General features: G+C 39.5%; 1 protein-coding gene across 1 annotated transcript in view; it reads left to right on the top strand.

Annotated features, from left to right (window-relative positions):
* Positions 1–21,228, top strand: part of UST (uronyl 2-sulfotransferase) — a 296,705-nt gene that overhangs the window by 115,229 nt on the left and 160,248 nt on the right. Inside the window, exon 2 of the mRNA XM_077776157.1 lies at positions 589–632. Within this exon, the coding sequence (XP_077632283.1) occupies positions 589–632 (44 nt within the window). The remainder of the gene's footprint in view (positions 1–588; positions 633–21,228) is intronic.

Here is a 21,228-nt window from a genome sequence, read left to right as displayed (position 1 = left end):
AAAGCACCCAAGCCAATGAATGGCTCTTCATCAAGACAGATCAAGCATCCGAAGCAAGCTAGACTGAAAAGATCAGGGGACATTGAGCATCAAGATGAAGTGGAGAAACAGTGTAGTGGTTCTCAAATTATGGTCCCAGGACCTGCAGCATCAGCATCACTTGGGAGCTTGTGCGAGCTTGTGCAGTACAGATCCTCAGAGCCACTGAGCCAGGACCTCTGGGAGTGGACCCAGGCAGTCTGTGTGTTAACAGGCTCTACAGGTAATTCTGATGCACACTGAGATTTGAGAACCACTGGTCTAAAGTAAACTCAATAGATACTGGGTGAGGGATTGTGGTGCATGTTTCTGTGTGTGTCTGTGTACACACACACACTGTATGTACAGTGTTTGTGCCTGATGAAAGTATAATTGAGCATGGTAATGTCAACAAAATCCCACCAAATGGGCAACTACCTACCTATTTTTCTTTGGTATAGTTGTCTAAATAGACATATATCTGGAATGTTTGTTTGCAATGACTGTACACTAAATTCACTTTGGTTTTAAAACTACTGATTCATCAACTTTCTTCTTTTTTTTTCCTAGGAAATTCCACTTACTTGGATGATCATGGACCACCTCCTAGTAAGGTAAGGTCTTTGCTTATCATATACATCCCCTTTTCCTTTCCTCAGTTCCTAGCCTCCAGCGACCCTAACCAGAGCCCTCCTGGCCTGAATTGTTCACAAGAAAATAGTAGATGACAGATGTGAAGTTTGTCTTTGATTTACAGTGAGGACAAAGAGGAAGCTGTGAAGAGTGCCAAAATGGTGAGGGAGGAAGGGCCATTCTTTTATCAGTAACTGTAACCATGCCAGGCGCTAGAGCCTTCGACTGACTTCAGATCATTGGCAGCTTCTTATCTCCCTCTGCATCCATACTGGCCCATGATCTGATGCCCATAACCTGGCCTCCCCATGCCTTTGGGCCTAGGGGCTAGACTCCTCTCTACCCCCTTTCTCCCTGGCCTGCCTTAGTTGGGATACTCCATCAAAGGTTCAGCCCCTTAGAACTGGCCTTCTCATTCAGTGCTCTCTCAAGGCTGTGCTGCCTGACCTGCCTGCCCACTTTTGTTTTCCTACAATAAGGATCAGAATAGTCTGGTGACCTATTAGTGTACTTCACCACTATTTACTTTCTTGTACTCAACGAACACCCAATGTCAAGATACCAAAAAATGGGAAAAATATAGTCTTTGACCACTTAAGATGAAGACCCACAAAGTATAGTTTTAAGTACCTAATAAGAAGCTAATCATCCCCTGACCTTTGAGGCTGGAAACTTACCCCAAAGTCAGCTTTTGAGCTTGTGGGATTCGAAAAAGGACTCTATTATTTTTAAGACCACAGGTTTTGGAACAGGTATTGCTGAATTCATCACTGGCTCGGCCACTTTCAATGCGTGACCTTGGACAAATTGCTTAAAACTTGGAGCCTCGGTTTTTTATTGTGCAAAGTGGGGTTAACAGTATTACCCACAGTGTAGGACATCTCGAGGAATCAAATGAGCTGGTATATGACATTCAATACCTGGCCCACAATAGGCATTAAAATAAAGGGTGGCTAGTGTTAACTGGACTGGAGTGACATTAAAGTTATTGATGAATGGTACAGTAGCATTTATCACTGTTGTGACCGGCTTTACCACTTGGTCCCCTGCATATATATTGAGTGTCTCTGACCCTGCCAGCATTGGGAATACAGACAGGAACAAAGTAGCCCGTACCCTAGAGGAACAAAAGAATATAGAAGTGCGACACCATCTGAGGATAAGAACCATGCCCAACTCATCTCAGTACCCTCACATCCTTGCAGCGGCACATCGCGACTGCTCATTAAATGTCACTGAATTGGACCATGGAATCCAGAGCTGGAATCTGAATTAGGGCTCCTGGCTCCCAGCCCAGGTTCCTTCCACTAGGCCAGTGTTCTCAAACTTTAGCTTGAATCAGGGTTTCCTGGAGGCTTATTAAAAGCACAGTTGCTGGACCCAGACCCCCAGGGCTGGGGTAGGACCTGAGAACTTGCATTTCTAATAAGCTCCTGGGTGGTACTGATACTGCTGTTCTTGGGTCTGTGTTTGAGAACCACTGCTTTAAAGGCCATGGATATGAAGAAAACAAAAACTGATAGCCTAGAGAGAGTGGTATGGCTTATTATATAAAAGGTATTTATTAATAAAATGACGACTCACTACTGGTAGTGCTTCTTATAGCGAAAACCAATTTGCTTTGGTCAGTAACCTGCCTGCCAGGGAAAATAAGTGGAAGTGGGGGAGAAGAGTGGTATGGCTGGTCAGCTAGGTTCCTGCCCCACTAACTGTACTTCTCTCCCAAGTGGGGCCAAGTGAATTCTCTCCACCTTCTCTGCTCTGCAGGAAAAGGGGCTTGAGGTGGCTCTGTGGGACCCATCAGCTGTTTCTCCCAGTGGCAAGTTGGGACATTATTTTGGGCTTCAGGCTTGATCAATGGGGTTTTCTCTAATCAGGAGACCCAGCCCACTTTATATAAACTTGCCTTCTTGAACTCAGTCCTTGGTGACCAGCTTGGGACCACATTGGTCTGCTTAGGGGCCTTACTCTTGCTAGGTTGGCCATCCTGCCTGCCTCTTTCCTAATCCTTGGTGCCTGGATTCTGTGTTTGCCGGACTCTCTCCCCTTGACNGCTCATATCAGATCCTTTGAGACCACTTTCAGAGCAAAGCCTGCTTTATAAACTCTATTCCAAGTTTGAAATGGTGAATATTATCTCCTTCAACCAGCAGAAGTTTATATGAGGCAGATTCTCTTACTATAAATGTATTTTCATTATCTCGGAGTGGAGTGGCAAAAACACTCTTGACTTTCTAAGTGGCAGCCAAAAAAAGAAGAAGAATATAAAGATGAATAAAAATAACGTTGGTATGTTCACAGCTTTTCATCCACACTCATGACTTCTGCCAGTGTGGAAATGAATCCCAGAAGTGATGAGGTCGGACTTCCAGATAAAGGTCCCTTAAGTGTCCCCTGAAGTGGGGCCTCGGCTAGTAAGGTCTGCGGCCCACGGGCACATCCCGGGGCATGGTGGCCTCCGGATAAGAAGGACTTGCACATGTGTGGCCTCTAGAATGAACCCCCAGGCTGGCAGCGGAGAGCCGGACTGAGTGCATGCACACCGTTTTCATATTTGTTTAGCATTCAGAAATCACTTTTTGAAGCCAAGATGGAAAGAGCTGTGATCTAGATAAAATAAGATTTTGAAACCCTGAAAATGTACTGAGGTTTACAGGCGAGTTCTCATTTTATTAAAAGTTCATTCCAGAAGTTTCACATTCCTCAAGTAATAGCCATTTAGGGAATGGGGTGTGTGCCGCACAGCAACGCAGGAGCCCAGGCCTCCCTTCTCCCCAGTGTTTACATGAAAAAGAACCAAATGCCTCTGGTGTTTGCTTAATTGTTTTTAAAATCCACTTGAAACTCACAGCTCACTTCAGTTTTTAATCTAAGTCATTATTTAAGGCAGATGTTAATCTTTTCTTTTGTTAACCACTTATTACCACCACTCTGTGTGTACACAGAACACATGGCTTCAGGTTAGTGCCTGTCTAAGAATGAGCTTGGAGATCTCTATTGAATGGATTAGAAAGATATTCTCTCTCTTTTCTCTTAATTTTTAAAAATTTATTAATTTAAATTCAAGTTAGTTAACATACAGTGTAGTAAGGGTTTCAGAAGTTGAACCCAGTGATTCATCACTTACATATAACCCCCTGTGCTCATCCCAACAAGTGCCTTCCTTGATGTCCATCACCCATTGAGCCCTTCCCCCCACCATCTCCCCTCAGCAACCCTCAGATATTCTTTTTTTTTTTTTTTTACAAATAGTTTATTGTCAAGTTGGTTTCCATATAACACCCAGTATTCATCCCTAGAAGTGTCCTCCTCCATGCCTGNATCTGTTAAAAAGGCTGTCTTTTTTCCATTGGATGTACTTTCCTGCTTTGTCAAAGATTAGTTGGCTGTATACCTTTAACCCTCAGATATTCTTGAGAACAAAAACAGGCATGCAACAGCCAGGATAGTGTGATCTCATTTCTTTTAAAATTACATGTGTATGGGGGCACCTGGGTGGCTCAGTGATTTGAGTGTTTGACTGTTGATTTCGGCTCAGGTCATGATCTCATGGTTTGTGAGATTGAGCCGCAGGTCAGGCCTGTTGTTGGCAGCAATGAGCCTGCTTGGGAACTCCCCTCCTCTCTTTCTGCTCCTCTCCTGCTCATGATTTCATGATTTCTCTCTCTCTCTCTCTCTCTCTTAAAATAAATAAACATTTTAAAAAGTTAAAAAGAATAAAATTGTATGTATATGACTGTGTGTACAGAGAAAAGTCTGGAAGGGTAATAGGGTTTTCTCTGGATGGTGATATTTGAAGAGACTTTTATTCTTTTCTTTATACTTTGTTGTATACTTTTGAGTTCATTAAAGTAATGCCATCTAAACCTGGCATTTAATATTCCATCTAAACATCGGAGGAGGAAGTCCTTTTGCAAGAGAAGATTAGGTGGGGTTGGGTTGAAAAGCCTGTGCTGCTCTGGCCCCTGCAGCATCATCTGCAGTTTCATTGATGCCCGAGAGCAGCCTGACCCTTGAAGGTTGACGTCTTCTCCTCCTGCGCCACTTTACCTGGACCGTGGGTCCCCAACGCGCAGCGGCCCCTGACAGCAGCAGTCCATTCTGGTGGTAGCAAATAGGGTGTGATAATTTCACATATGTTGGGTTCTCAAACCTGATAGATAAGGACCGTTGTTCTAACCAACCCAAGGAAAATAAAACCACTATCCATAGCTGATGTATGTATTCCTATGGGGCAAGCACTCTGCTAAGCATTGTGCAAAGTGCTAGTCTCAATAAAACCCTATAAAAGAGGAAGTCATTTTTTTAAAAAATTGAAGTATAGTTGACATGCAATATTATATTAGTTTCAGGGGTACAACCTAGTGATTTGAACTTCTGGTGCTCACCGCGGTACGTGGAGTTATCGTCTGGCACCATACAATATTGCTACAATATTATTGATTTATATTCCCTATGTCGAACTTTATGTATCTGTGCCTTGTTTATTCTATAGCTGGAGGTTTGTTCCTCTTGATCCCCTTCACAGATTTCATCCCTCCCCCCACCCCTACCCCCTGGCAACCACTAGTTTGCTCTCTTTGTTTAGAATCTATTTTTGTTTTGTTTGTTCATTTGTTTTGTTTTTAGATTATACATATTAGTGTAATTGTACAGTATCTGTCTTTACCTACCTGACTTATTTCACTTTGACTTAGCATAATACCCTTTATGTCCATCCATATTGTCACAAAGGGCAAGATTTCATTCTTTTTTTATGGCTGAGTAATATTCTAGTGTGTGTGTGCGTGTGTGTGTGTGTATGTGTATGTATACACACATATATAGCACATCTTCTTTACCCATTTATCTGTATATGGACACAGAATCTGTATATGAACACATATCTTGGCTATTATAAATAATGCTGCAATGAACATAGGGGTGCATATATCCCATTGAATTAGTGCTTTTGTTTTCTTTGGATAAATGTCCAGAACTGGAATTGATAGATCAGATGATATTTCTGTTTTTAATTTTTTAGCAACCTACATACTATTTTCCACAGCCGCTGCATCAGTGTACATTCCCACCAACAGTGCACAAGGATTCCCTTGTCTTCACATCCTCACCAACTCTTGTTATTTCTTGTCTTTTTGATACTAGCCATTCTGACTGGTGTGAGGTGTTATCTCATTGTAATTTGTGTTTCCCTGATGATTAGGGATACTGAGCATTTTTTTCATGTGTTTGTTGGCCATCTGTATATTTCCTTTGGAAAAATATCTGTTCAGGTCCTCTGCCCATTTTTAAATTGGATACTGTTTTGTTTGTTTGTTTTGTTTTGTTTTGTTTTGGTGTTGAGTTGTATGCATGCTTTATATGTTTGGGATATTAAGCCCTTATTAGATGTATCATTTGTAAATATCTTCCTCCATTCACTACGCTGTCTTTCCATTTTGTTGATGGTTTCCTTTGCTGTGAAAAAGGTTTTTAGTTTGATGTCCCAATTACTTTTTTATTTTGTTCCCCTTGGCTGAGAAGACAGATCCAAAAATCTGTTGCCAATCCTGATGCCCAAGAGTCTATTCCTTATGTCTTATTTTTGGAGTCTTAGGATTTCAGGTCTTACATTTAGGTCTTTAATCCATTTTGAGTTAGTTTTTGTGTATGGTGAAAGAAAATGGTCTAGTTTCATTCTTTTGCATGTAGATGTACAGTTTTCCCAACACCATTTATTGAAGAGGTATCTTTTCCCCAATGTATATTCTTGACTCCTGTATTGTAGATTTATTGACCATATAAGGAGGGGGGTATTTCTGAGCTCTCTTTTCTGTTCTATTGATCTATGTATCTATTTTTGTGCCAGTGCCATACTGTTTTGATTACTATAGTTTTATAAGATAGTTTGAGATCCAGGAGTGTGAGGTCTTCACTTTGTTCTTCTTTATCAAGAATGGCCTTTTGTGGTTCTATACAAATTGTAGGACTGTTTGTTTTAGTTCTGTGAAAAATGCTGTTGGTATTTTGGTAGGGATTGCATCAAATCTGTAGACTGCTTTGGGTCGTGTGGACATTTTAACAGTATTAATTCTTCCAATCCATGAGCATGATATATTTTCCCTTAGATTTCATCTTCAGTTTCTTTCATCAGTGTCTTATAGTTTTCAGAGTACAAGTCATTCACCTTCTTGATTAAATTTGTTCCTATATATTTTACTCTTTTGATGTAATTGTAAGTGGGATTGTTTTCGTAATTTTCCTTTCAGCTAGTATGTTCTTGGTGTATAGAAAAACAACAATATTCTCTATAGTAATTTTGAATCCTGCAACTTTAATGAATTCATTTATTCATTCTAATAGTATTTTGGGGGAGTCTTCAGAGTTTTCTCTATATTATTACCATGTCACCTGCAATTAATGAGTTTTATTTCTTCCTTACTAACGTGGATGCCTTTTATTGCCTTTTCTGTGTCTGATTGCTGTGGGTAGGACTTTCAATACTATGTTGAATAAAATTGGTGATGGTAGGCATTCTTGTCTTGTTCCTGATCTTAGAGGAAAAGCTTCTAGCTTTTCATTGTTGAATATTATGTAAGCTATGGATTTGTCATACATGGCATTTATTATGTTGAGATATGTTCACTCTATACCCACTTTGTTGAGAGTTTTTATCATGAACAGACGTTGAATTTTGTGAAATGCTTTTTCTTTATCTGTTGAGATGATCATATGATATTTTTTTTTGCCTAAAATCATAAGTTTTTTATTTTTTATTTTATTTTATTTTTTTACAAATAGTTTATTATCAAATTAGTTTCCACATAACACCCAGTGCTCATCCCCACGAGTGCCCTCCTCCATGCCCATCCCTCCTCCCCCCTACATCCATCAGTTCTCAGTCTTTTTATCTTTCATTTTGTTAATGTGGTGTATCACACTGATTGAGTTGCAGATATTGAACCATGCTGGCATCCTTGCAGTAAATTCCACTTTATCATGTTGAACGCTTGGTCCTTTTAATATATTATTGAATTCAATTTGCTAATATTTTGTTGAAGAATTTCACATCTGTGTTCATCAAGGATGTTGGCTTTTAATTTTTTTTTTTTTTTTTTTTGCAATGTCTTTATCTTGCTTTCGTATCAGGGTAGTGCTGCCCTGTAGAATAAATTTGGAAGCATTCCTTCTTTCTGAATTTTTTTTGGGATAGTTTGAGAAGGATAGATATTAACCCCTCTTAAATGTTTGATAGAATTTACCTGTGAAACATCTGGTCCTCGACTTTTGTTTGTTGGAAGTTTTTTGTTTTCTGGCTCAATTTTATTACTAGTAACCAGTCCATTCAGATTTGCTATTTCTTTCTGATTCAGTCTTGGAATATTGTGTGTTTTAAGAATTTATCTCTTTCTTTGAGGTTGTCTAATATGTTGGCATATAATTTTTATAGTAGTCTCTTATAATCCTTTGTATTTCTGTGGTGTTGGCTGTTACTTCTCTTTTACTTCTGATTTTATTTATTTGAGTTCTCTTTTTTCTTCTTGAGTCTGACTAAAGGTTTATCACTTTGGTTTACCTTTTCAAAGAACCAGCTCTTACTTTCAGTGATCTTTTCTATTTTTTTAGTGTCTCTTTCGTTTATTTCCACTCTGATCTTTATTATTTACCTCCTACTAATTTGGGGCTCTGTTTGTTCTTTCTTTTCTTGTTCCTTTGGGTGTCAGGTTTGATTGTTTATTTGAGATTTTTCTTGTTTCTTGAGTTTAGGCCTGTATTGCTATCAAATTCCCTTATAGAGCTACTTTTGCTGTGGCCCAAAGATTTTGGAGTGTTGTGTTTCCATTTTCATTTGTATCAGGGTATTTTTTGATTTCCAAAAGAGGAAGTAATTTTGTAATCCTTATTTTATAGATAAGGGAAACGAGATCATAGAGAGGCTGAATAACTGCCAAAGGTCATGTAGTAACTATTAGACTTGGGATTCCAGCCCAAGTCTCTGTAGCGCCAGGATTTATTTTAACCATTTCAAGATTACTTATTTAAGTAGAAGTACAATAATTTTTATCTTATTTCTGGAAGTTTACTCTTTCGTATAAGTTATCTTGTATCTTACCTAATACAATAAACCAATTTTAACTCTGGGTGCCAGAAAAAAAATTGCCATCACTATTTCCTATTTGAGTTATCTATCCAGTAAATTATCAGTTTATCTGTCCAGTAAATTCTTAAATTTCTACCTCGTCTTTTTCCTTCCAGTCACTTTTGTATACATATCTACCTTCAGGATTTGTCTATTTACAAACTGCATATAGAGTAACTTTTGGTGTACAAACATCATAAGAGGTCAAAGAACACTGTTCCACATTCATTAGCAGAATGAGATGGTCTAGATTCTTGTTGCAAAATATTGTTTGACAGAGTCTTTCCTTTAATGGCTAACTGTATGAAAATACTATATATAAAAATATATATACATGTAATTAATTAAATTAAGTAAATCAATATACATTTTTGTCTTTAGAAATATATTGTTTTCTCATGAACTATTGAATTTGAAAGAATTAATCCAGGATGTCATCATCTGAAGACTCGGAATTTGCAGTTTCCCTTTCACGATTAATGTCATCATTATCATTAGAGGTTTGAATGCTGCTCTCTGACTCTTAGTGTTCCTCCGTGGTTCCTCCGATGCTCACGGAACCTCTCCCTCTGCCAGTTTTCTTCTTTTTGTCATTACAAACAGGAATAAAAATCCTGAACTCTCCACTCTAATGAAAGTTAAAAGCAAACAACAAAGCAGGTGTCTCTAGTCTTCTATCTTTTGGAAAGATGACACAATCCTTGGGGCAACACAATCAAATGTAAAGAGCACTACAGTAGTGTGATGTATTTCTCCAGTGGATTTCTCTTCTCGGCCTACCCTGTTCAGGAAAATAGCCATTAGGCTCTTGTCGCTATTTAATTAAAATTAATTTAAAATTTTTTTAAAATTCAGTTTCTTACTTCCACTAACTATGTATCAAAGTCTTTGCAGCTGTAGGTTGTTAGTGGGTACTGTATTGGACAGCACAGAATAGAACATTTCAATAATCACCAAACAGCAGTGTAGTTAAAGCCATTCTATTCTTCCATTTTTCTACTACTTTAGTCTTTTTAGAGCATATTTGGGAATAATTGATGCATAATTGGTAGGTAATTATTCTAGGATGGTGAAATAGCAGTGTCTCAAGATAGAGAAAAAAATAAAATCATTAAGCTCCCATNCTATTTTAAAATAATTGCAGGGTAGAATGAGTTTTATTCTCTTTATTGAAAAATAGGTATGTTTCCTTTGGAACATTCTAAGAAAGAATAAAGCCAAGAGATATTAATACATGCAGATAGTTAGAACTGCTTGAAAAAGGCTGCAAAACTGAAAAACTAAAATTGGGTGCAGTGNGCATTTGTATATAAAAGTATTTTGATATATAAGATAATATTTATACATTATTTTTATATAATAAAATGTGCTAGCTAATGTTAGTATCCAAAATTCTATTTTAAAATGGGTTCATTAGAAGAAGTTTTCTAATTCATTATGCTGAGCAAACGTCTTCAAATGAATTAGAAACAGTGATATTAATTGACATGACATTTGTATAATACATAGTGGTGTCTGGCAGTGAACAATTGCTCAGTGAAAGTGAGTCCTTTTTACCTCCCAGCCTATCCCAGAAGCTAATTTCCCCTAGGGGCCTTAGTATCAATTAATTATTGAGTGCCTTCTTTACGCAAAGGATCAGGAAGACAAAAAAAAGTAATTGAAGATCATCTCTGCCATCTAATACTTCACAATCTAGTTGTGTCTCAAGGCTTCAGAGACTCAAAAACTATGGGAGCACACAGTTCTGCAGTTGATACATTCTTCAGTCTAAACGACCCTATGCAGACAGCCATTCATTCATCTAAGCATTATTTATGCACTAAATTTGTGTTGGGCTCTGTGCTGGGGCTGTAAGACTGTAAGAGGTACAGTCCCTGCCCTCCAGGAGCTTAGAGTGTAGTGGGAAGGACAAGCTAGCATCCCATACAGGTCCGACCAGATGCATTACATAGGTTGCTAGGTGCTGTGACAGAATGGACACTGGAGACCCCACCTGGCCTCTGCAGGTGGAGTCCTGAAGTTTGCATAGGACAACCTAACCAGATCAAAGAATCTGGGATGGATGGGGTGAGGAGGGGTACGTAGGCCTTACTACTGAGGTTTGAGGAGTGGTGGGTGGAAAATGAAGACACAAACTGCTTTGAGAAGCTTGGCTTTAATAGGAAAGAGGAAAAATTGATAGCCTAGGAGACACTGTGGTGGAATCAATTGGGTAGTAGAGAGATTGAATAGTAGGAAAGGAGTGACAAGTGACAGACTCAGTTCTGAATGGGATTTTGGATGGAATTGTGTTGCCTTGCGTTGAAGTCCTAACCACCAGAATCTGTGAGTGCAGTCCTATTTGGGAATAGGCTATTTGCAGATATAGTAGTTAAGATGAGGTCGTGCTGGATAAGGATGGGCCCTAAATCCTGTATGATGGCTATTTCTATAAGAGGAGGGAAGCTTGGGCACAGAGACAGAGACATACAGGGAGAATGCAGAGCTTGGAGGCATGGAGGCAGAGGTTGGCATTACACACAAGCCAAGGACCATCAAAGATTGTTGGTGACTACCAGACTCTAGGAGAGAAGCATGAACTAGACTGTCCCCTTGAGCCCCCCAAGAAAGAAATAACTCTGCTGACATCTTGATTTCAGACTTCTGGCCTCCTGAACTGTGAGACAATAATTATTGTTCCTGTTGTTTTAAGCCACTCAGTTTGTGATACATTGCTAATGGCAGCCCTAGAAAGTCATTCACATGGGTTGAGTTTAACATTTTCAGTAACGAGGATAGTTTTGAGTGGTAGGCCCTGTTATATGTTACTTGGTTTGATTTAATGAACATTGAAGCCATCCTTAGAAGTCTGTCACTAGGATGGTTTAAGTGCATGTTCATAGGCTTTTCAACATTCAATACCAAAGTTATCCCCCAAAATTTCTTCCTCAATTTTGGTAATTCTCTTTTTCCCCTCTTCATAAGTCTTAGGTCTGTACTTTCTTCTATTGGAGATTCATTTCTGCTGCTCAAATTGTGGTTTTCAATATACAAAAGTCATATTATATTTTTCTTTCGAAACGATCTTAGTGAAAATTCATCTAAGAGAAAGTTATCTCAAAGGAAACTTCTTATTTTAGCAGGACCAGGGGCTGAGAGCAACAGAGAAAAACAGGAAAGAAGCCTGTTGCCCTTTAAAAAATATGTCTGTATTTTTATATGACACTTTCTGTCTGCTGTTTAACAGCCTCTACTACTGAGTGCCTCAAAAAGACTGCATATTTGTCTCTGTTTTTTTTCTTCCTATCAATAAATCCTTACTAACATTAGCCAAAAGGAGATGTTTTAATGTTCTTTAGCAAAGAAACCATGGTTTACATTCCTTGTTTGGCGCCTAAAAAGGAAAACCCACATATCTAATCATCATAATAGGTAAGTGACTTCTGGAGGGTACCGGAAGTACAGTTACTCTCAGGTATCTTGGCCAAGCATTGGTCAACTTGGAGAGAGTTTCTGGATCAAAAATTCCCCCTTCCTCTGAGGGCAGGATTGCTGAGTTTCATGTATGCACACAGTCTCCCTTGGTCAGATTCACTCCCATGGAAGAGTAGTGCTGAGATTGAAGAGAAAAAGCAATTTCTTGTTTCTATCCCTCAGAACCTATTTTTCAGCATATAGACATGGCCACCGCCCTTGTTTTCCTCTTGTCTGTGAAGACCTCAAGAAACAAACAAATCTCTGGCAGACTTGGGTGTGTGTTTGGCCCGCCTTGCTGAACTGCTTCCATTCTGACAATTCCTGAAGCCATCGCTGCTGATCAGAGGGCCTTCTGGTCTTACAGCTCCCTCTCATCCTGCTGTAAATAACCTCAGACCCACATTGTCTGCTTTCCTTAGGAGAAAAAAAAAAGTGGCGTTCTCAAGAAATTTAGATCTCTTATTTTTATCCAAGGCAGAAACAGTGAAGTTTGTTTGTAGTTATCTTTTAATTATGAAACATTCCAAAGACAGATAATTAATGAGACAGATAGATGTGTACCCAACCTACCAAATGTGTCCACTCCATAGATTTAAAACATGTTACTCTTGTAACTTGCCAGATTCTTCATTCTGACTTCCGTATTTGTTCTTGGTGGCTACGAGGCTGAGGAGCATAGATTTTGGGGTCAGATCTTAGTTCGAATTCTAGCTGTATAACCAGTTGCCCTAGAATAAATACTTTATCTCTTTGAGCCTCAATTTTGTATTTGTAAAAGAGGATGGTTTTAACCACCTCATAGAGTTGTGAGCTTAAATGTGATAAATAGAAAACACTTAGCATGCCAGACACAAGTAAGCACCCAGCAGTGGGTTTTTAGTACTCTAGATATTGCTTATATATAGCCTTTCACAGACTCTGGTAACTCAGTTTGCTATTACTTAGAGTAAGACTTGCTCTCAACCCCCAACTGTATTTTTTTTAAGTTTATTTATTTATCTTAAGAGAGAGAGAGATGGCATGAGTAGGGGAGGACAGAGAAAGAGAGGGAGAGAGTGAGAATCCCAAGCAGGCTCCTTGCTTAGCAAGGAACCTGATGCAGAGCTTGAACCCTTGAACCGTGAGATCATTACCTGAGCCGAAAGCAAAAGTCACATGCTTAACTGACTGAGCCACCCAGACGATCCCTTTTTTTTAGATTTTTAAAAGCAGTTAATTATACATTCAGTTGGCATACCAGATACGAGTGTAAGAACTTTCAGGTTCTGTGGTTGACTCCATTCTTCCTTGGGCTGGTTCAGAACACTAAGCAAAGCCTTCCGCAACCTTGGACATTTAGCTTTTCTTAAGCCTATGTTTGTTCTCTGCATACACACCTGACTTTACCCAAAGTCCTTTTTAAAAATCACTACAAAAGTGAAGCTGCTTTTCATTTTATGGATGAATCCATTGCACTGGGTAATAGGTTTGTGTTTAATGATTCATGATAAATATATTAGGTTTAGAGAAAGAACTAGCAGAACAGAATGAGGCTGGGAGTTAGGAATCAGTTTCACTCAGATGAGCATGACCTTGAAGGAGTCCCTGCCACCCTCTCATTTTGTTTTGATCATTGCAAACGATAGGAAAATTTATGACTTGAATATTTTATTTCTAAATAACTCTAAGAGCATCTGAGTTCATTGGGTACCATAAGGAACTTTACACTTTGGAATTTTGTTTGAGACTGATAATTACTGGCTTAGAAGGTTAAAAAAAATAAAAAAAAAAGCATCTGCCAAAGGGGAACAGATCAGCCTTACATAATCGGGTATTGTTTCCTTATCCTGAAGTCACCTGTATTCTTGCTTCATGCTTCCTTTGCACTCATCACAGCTCTTAACTATTAACATGGAAGTCTTTGGCCCAGCCAGTGGCCTCCTGAGATTTCAACTTTCCATAGAAATCTGTGTCCAAGTTTAGAAACAGTATTTCTGAATTTATCAATTTTATGAGCATGTAACATGTTCACTCTTTCCCAAGAAGAACATACTGAATCCATTTCTTACTCAACAAATGGTTAGTACTATTAAGCACATCTTCCATTTCTGTCTGTTTCTTTTTTAATTAACAGAATTCTGTGGAGCCACAGGTCTAAAAATACGTGGTTTATGTAATTGTTCTTTTAGCATCTTCCCCACCCCACTCCCCAAAGCCCAAGGGCCAGTTCTTATTGATAAGAAGTTCTCCAAACCTTATCCAAACCAGCACCAGTTACAATCATAGACTTAATACCCCGCCAGGACTGGGCTGCCTTCCACAAAAATACAGGGCTTTAAATGAAGCATGAAATTTTTAAATTGCAAATTGTTGTTGGAAAGCCTATTTAATCAAGAAATTGCTTTAGTAAATTAAGAAAACTCATGCCACCATTTTTTTGGCAGTAGGACAACTGCCTCAGGGTCTTCAGAGTTGTAGGAACTTAATCATTTTCGCAGCTTCCAATATAGTCACCTCATTCTTTTTGTTTGTTTTATTTCTCCCTCAGCCGTATGATCAATTCTTTTTGTTTTAAAAATTATGCATGCTCCTATTTCGTTTTGATTCGGAAAGCACAGAAAATTACAGAGTAGCAGGAAAAAATAAGCACGCATTATGCCACCACTCGGAGACGACCGTAATGAAGCATTTTTTCACAATCCTGCCCAATCTTTATTGTATATTAAGAGTATAAAAGCCTTCTGTATCACGTGTTGCAAATATTTTGCCAGTCCTTGTATCTGCGTTTTATGTTTAATCAAAGTCATGCGTATACATAGCACATAGAGTTTAAAGCACTAAATGGCTCATTTAGCTTCTGAAAAAGTGACCCCTAACTACACCCTCCCCATCGCTTCGTGCTGTTAAGAAACAATTACTTTACACCCTTCCAGCCAGTCTTTAGGATCAGCTTTCCTATCTCTGAATAACCAGCTTATGCTGCTGCTTGGTTTTACTGAGCTTTAGACCTTGTCTATTGACATTTTTCCATTGGAACATGAGGATTTAGCCCCTTCATTGCAGCCCCCTGCTCTGAAACCAGGTGTGTTATTTGGGCAGGCCCCTTGCTTGGTGCTTTTCCTGTTGACCCCAGGCAAGTAATAGCGGCAGTGGGACCATTATGATCCTGTTTTCTTTCCTGTTCAGCTTTTTGTTTTCTTTGTAACAAGGAATTGTCTTGTTTGGTAAATTTATTTTCACACCTCTCCCTGACCTCCAAGTTACCCTTAAGCTTTTTTCCAGTTGTGTAAATCTCAGAGCCTCCAAACACGTCAGTGATTTATCCAAGGACTTCTCACCGGCTACCCCCAGACCCAGCCTCCTCCTCAGTCCTGTCTGGGAGTGCCCCCCCTTATGTGTTTCCTCGCACTTCCTGCACCCCACGTTGTATCAGTTTGCTACTGCTGCTGTAACAAATTACCACAAGCCTGGTGGCTTCAAAAAACACAAATTTATTATCTTAAGTCTGAAGTGGGTGTCACTGGGCTAAAATTAAGGAGTCAGCCAGGCTGTGTTCCTTCTGGGAGCTCTATGAAAGAAACCATTTCCTTGCCTTTTCCAGTGTCCCGAGGCTGCCTGCGTTCTTTGACTCCTGGCCCCTGTCTCCGTCTTCAAAGCCAGCATTGTTGTGTCTTCAGACTCTGACTCTGTTCTCTTTCTCTTCCACTCATAAAGACTCTTGTGATTATGTTGTGCGCACCTGAGTAATCCAGGGTACTCTCCCCATCTCAAGATCCCTTTTGCCATGTAGGGTAACCCATTCATAGATTCTGGAGGTTAGGACTTGGACATCCTGGGGTGGAGGGGAGGCGGTAACACATCATTCTGACTTCAACACCTATCTTTCTCTTTCCTTGGTCTCCAGGGGCTTCTTAGGAAAAGGCACACGGTATGGAAGTTATCTGAAATAATGCATTTCTGAAGATGGCTGTTCTAATCTTGACTGATCATTTGACAGGTTGTGAAATTCCAGATTGGAAATCTGTTACAGTCAGGACAGGCTAGGGTGATGCAAAATCTCAGTGGCTTCACTTATGGGAATTTATGTCTTGCTTATGTATGACCCTCAGTGGGTCCGGTGGCTCTTTTCTTTCAGAAGCTTGGTCCGGATCCAGGCTATTTCCACTTTGTGACTTTACCATCTCAACACAGGAACTTTGTGTCATTGTGGCAGAGCAGAGAGGAGCTTGAGAGGTTTCACATGTCGCCTCTATGCGTACCTTGTTGGCTAGAACTAGTCACAAGGGCCCGTTCAACTGCAGGAGGCTGGGAAATTGAGCACTTGGGTCCTCTGAGCATTCAATGTCTCTGCCACAAAGGATTTCCCTTCAGAATGCTAGGTCCTTTTCCATTTCACTATAGCTTCTAGTATCTCTGAGGAGACAGCTAATTCTTGACTTTTTATATGAAAATCTAATCTGTCTGTATGGGAGCTTCTTATTTCTAATGTCCTGAAAAATCTACAATTTTGTGCCTACTGTGTGCCAGTTTTCAGGTCCTGTGGTGGACATTCAACGGACCTCTCAGTCTGGAAACTAATATCTTATTCTGGGATATTTGCTTGACCTTCTTCATTGATGATTTCTTCCTGTGTATTTTCTCTTTCTGTCTTTCTGGAACTCCTTATTTGGATGTTGAATCTCAAGATATAGCTGTCTTTATTTCTTATTTTTGTTCCTCTGATTTTTCTTTTCTTTGCCTTTTTGCTCTGCTATCTGGAAGAGTTTTTCAGCTTTATCTTCCAGGCTTTTTGTTGAGTTTCTTCTTTATTGTTTTCAAGTTTTAATTTCCAAGAGCCTTTTGCTCTTGTTACTATGCTTTGAATGTTCTTTGGTTCCAAATGGGGCCTTTTCATTTTTCCAAAAGGTTAGTCCTAGATATTTTATTATTTTTTGGTTGCTATTCTGAATGGAATTTTTTCCGCTCTATTTTAAACTGATTGCTGTAAGATTAAAAAATTATTGGGGTGCCTGGCTGGCTCGGTTGAGCGTCCGGCTTCCGTTCAGGTCATGATCTCATGGTTTATGAGTTTGAGCCCTGCATTAGGCTCGCTGCTGTTAGCTGGGGCTGGCTTGCTTTGGATCCTTGGACTCGTTCTCTCTCTCTGCCCCTCACCTGCTCTCTCTCTCTCTCTCTCAAAATGAATGAATGAATGAATGAATGAATGAATGTCTCCCTCTGCCCCTCCCCCCTCTTGTGCTCTTTCTCTCTAAAATAATATAGATGATAGATAGATTTTATATATTATACACACTCATGTTACTGAATTTCTTATCTATTTCAATAAGTTTTCTTTTTCCTTAGTAGAGAATCACATAATTGAACAATATCTATTTTATCTCCTAATTCTGTTTCAAGTTGTATTGCATTATCTAGAATAATATTAAGTAATATAAAGTCCATCGTGGATGAGTGTGCATTAATTTTCACCATGTCACCCACATTTAGAACATGTACCTGGCACACAGTAGCACTCAGTAAATACTTGTCAAATCAATAAATGGCTCTAGACCGAATCTTTGTTTTGTTTGAAGTTAATGGTAATGCTATAAGTCTTTTATCACTAAGTGTAATTTTGGTATTTAGCTAAAGATAGATTTTCTTTATCATGTTAACAAAATGTTAATTTTCTTAAAGCACACATTATTTGATTGAATCCTATTTCCTGCATGCATTGTGATCTTGCACTTAGAAACATGTTTTGAATTGATTTAATTTACTTTCACCTTTAAAACTAATGGGGGCAAGACAGGTTGGAGAGTATAAACGGGTACTTTTTATCAGTGTTCAATTTGTTTTAAGGTGTCTACTAGTGACCTGGACAAAGAACGCTCAGAAAAGTCTTTGAGTTTGCAGGTGACTCTACTCTGATCTTTTGTTCCTTTTCATTTCTTTTCTTTCTTTGTTTCTTGCTTTTCTTTTTTTTTTTTTTTTGGTGGGACAGTGGTACTAAACCACAGGACTGTGTCCCGAGCCTGGTGTCTTGGTCAGCTGTCACCTAGGGGCTTCCACCCAGTGTGATACTGCAGCCCAAAGAGGCTGTGGAAACACTGGACATCCTCCAGCAGAGGACATAAGGGAGCCTGGTGGAAGCTACAGTTCATCCATACCTGAACGATTATATGCAGTTTTAGTCAACAGAGATCAAAAGAGGCATAATTGACCTGGAGGACATCCAGAATGGAACAACGAGAATGCTCTTGGAAGGTGGAAGAAAAGACTAAATTGATTACACTTCTTGCCAGGAAAGACATTGGCTCAGGAAAATGATTAAAGTCTGTAAAACCAGAAGGCGTGTGTTTGAGGAGAACACAGAACTGTTCACCGAGGCCTTAAGCACATCTCTGGTCTGAAATAATAGACACTGTGTCCCTCTAACCTTAAATAAGTCCTATCAAAGACAAAATGAAGGATATTCTGCTTCTTATGGTGGATAATAAATGGCTGGACTTCATTTGCCCACATGACAGGGGAGGCCGAAATTATAAATCAGCCATGAGTAGATATTCATGGATGACAGATCCACAATGGGTAAGGAGGAGAACAAGGTTGTTGGGAGGGGCAGCCTAGGTTTCAGACTTGATGTTCTTAAATCCAATAAGATCATTCTTATTTTATATATAACAGAAAACAACCATCCTCTTTTTCTCAATAAGAATATTGTTAATCATTGACTCTTCTTTACAGTGTAGTCATTATTGACGCTCATCTCCCAAGTCATTCGCTGACTTGCTGCTGTTCAGATTACCCATTTTGTAGGGCTCTGCCTGACCCCTGCACCTGCTGTAGCTACCCTACCTAGAAGCTCAAGAGTGTGAAGAATTCAGAGCTAGGACTTTGAACGTTCTGGTCCAAGCCCAGGCTTTAGCTCTTACTAGTTCTTAGACCTAACAAAAACCAACAATGCTTCCTGAGTTCTGTTTATCTTGTTTGTAAAATGAAAAGTATTAATGATTTCCCTGTATTCTTTACGTTTGCAATTTTGGGCAAAGAAACTCAAGCATTTTTGCAAAAATGCTTCTGGACCTGTAAGGCTGTTGTACTGATAGGTGAAGGTGGGGATGGCCTGTTTCCTGAACCTCTGAATCCTCAGGAAACTGCCTCTCTTTGGTTCCTGAGGGGACACTCTGTAAATGAACCCCAGTGTGGAGCTATGGGGTTCCCTTTGTCCCTGAAGTCTAGTGCAAGGCAGGCTAAATGACATCCTGATGGTTCTCTTTCAGGCTCACCCTCTCATCTTGACCTTGAACTTTTATTGCTCCTGGAGGTAAGAAGATGCAGGATGGTTGTTATCTCTTCTCAAGGCCCAGAGCTGAGCAGAGCGGTCTACACTCTGCCTCTAGCCTTTCCCTGTAGCTGTACCCATGCTCCCTTTGGCCTTTGTTCCTCCCCAGTAAAGGGAAATTGGGAACCATTTACTTACTGCATTAGCTATATGGTACCTAAGAGCAAAATGAACAATGTGAAACAGGCAGAGATCAAGAAAGGGGTCCAAGTGGAAAACAGCTTTAAAAACCTTTGTACCATATCTTGAGAGCACTGTTTCTGGCCACCATGGCTTTGTTTTGCCCTTGAGGAATATAGACCTTCAGGATTCCTCTTCCTCCACAGAGAAGAAGGTAGCTTTGAGTCCTGTTAGAGATCATTGTGTGCCAATAAAGCACTAAAAGTGCTCCTTAGGATCTTCTAGTATTCTTTTGTAACAGTAGTTGGCACCCATCATTATACTTGGAAATATTACCTGTATATATATATTTTTCTGTCCCCAAGTATACTGTAATTCCTTGCAGGCATGGGGCATGTTTTATACATCTTTTATGGCTCAATGGATATGTACTAATTACGTGTACCTGGAGGAGTCCTTTCATCTGGTGGTCACAGGTGTCCAAAACAAGCTTGTCAGTGTGTAAGCTATGTCCCTTGTGATTCCATGACGCAGCTGGTCTAGCGTGGTGCCCTAGAACATTGGGTGTCCAGAGGTGGCCTGGAAAGGAGATGCTCCTTGCCTGGACTCACTTCTTTCCCTGACTTTGATTCTTATGTTTCTCTCGTTTTCCCTTCTTCTTTGGAACCAGATGCCATCCCCACCCTCTCTTACTTTGGCCAAAAAGAATATCCCACTGAAGGTATATGTCAAGTTGTTAAGAGAAATATGTGGAGCATAGTTTTATAAGGACCTCAGGTCCCTTGATTTAAAATTTGATTGTGAAGGGATGCCTAGCTGGCTCAGTCGGTTAAGTGTCCAACTTTGGCTCAGGTCATGATCTCATGGTTCTTGGGTTCAAGCCCTACGTCAGGCTCTGTGCTAAACAGTTGCTTGGAGCCTGAAGCCTGCTTCGGATTCTGTGTCTGCTTCTCTTTCTGCTCCTACCCTGCTTGTGCTCTGTCTCTCAAAAATAAATGAATGTAAAAAAGAAATTTAAAGTTTGATTCTGTGCTACAATTTAACTGCATCATAGGTAGAAATATCATAATAGGAAAAAATAAACTGATGTGAGCTTGTCATTTGTCCACTTAACAGATGATTTATGTGGTTATCCAGTAGACGTTTCTAAAATTTCACAATTTGTTGAGATGCAAGATGGACACTGAGGAAAGACATTGTTAGCATGATTGCCATGGGAGTGTGGTAGATGAGTGCTTAGCTCCTAGAGCTTCGTGAGCCTGATTTCAGATGACTCTTCCTAATTATGTGATTTGGGACAGATTTCTGAATGTGTGTTATCCTCAGTTTCCTTATCAGTATAATAGAGAAAGAAGTCCCCCACTTGAAAGGGCTATTGAGAAGGTGGATTGAAAGAAACCATATAAAATGCTTAGCATCAACTTGGTACAAATTTCATTATCTAAGTTACATGCCCTAATGTCACTGACTTTTATGTGTTTTACTCGGTCCTGATCTGAATTCCTAATATTTCTAGACATTATAACAACTATCCATTTGTAATGTCTCCTGAGGTCTTTCAGCATAGGTGTTTTGA

Source organism: Crocuta crocuta, unplaced genomic scaffold (genome assembly GCF_008692635.1).
Source record: "Crocuta crocuta isolate KB4526 unplaced genomic scaffold, BGI_CrCroc_1.0 scaffold25, whole genome shotgun sequence".
In the NCBI taxonomy this organism is placed as follows: Eukaryota; Metazoa; Chordata; class Mammalia; order Carnivora; family Hyaenidae; genus Crocuta; species Crocuta crocuta.
This window is presented reverse-complemented; position numbering and strand designations above follow the sequence as displayed.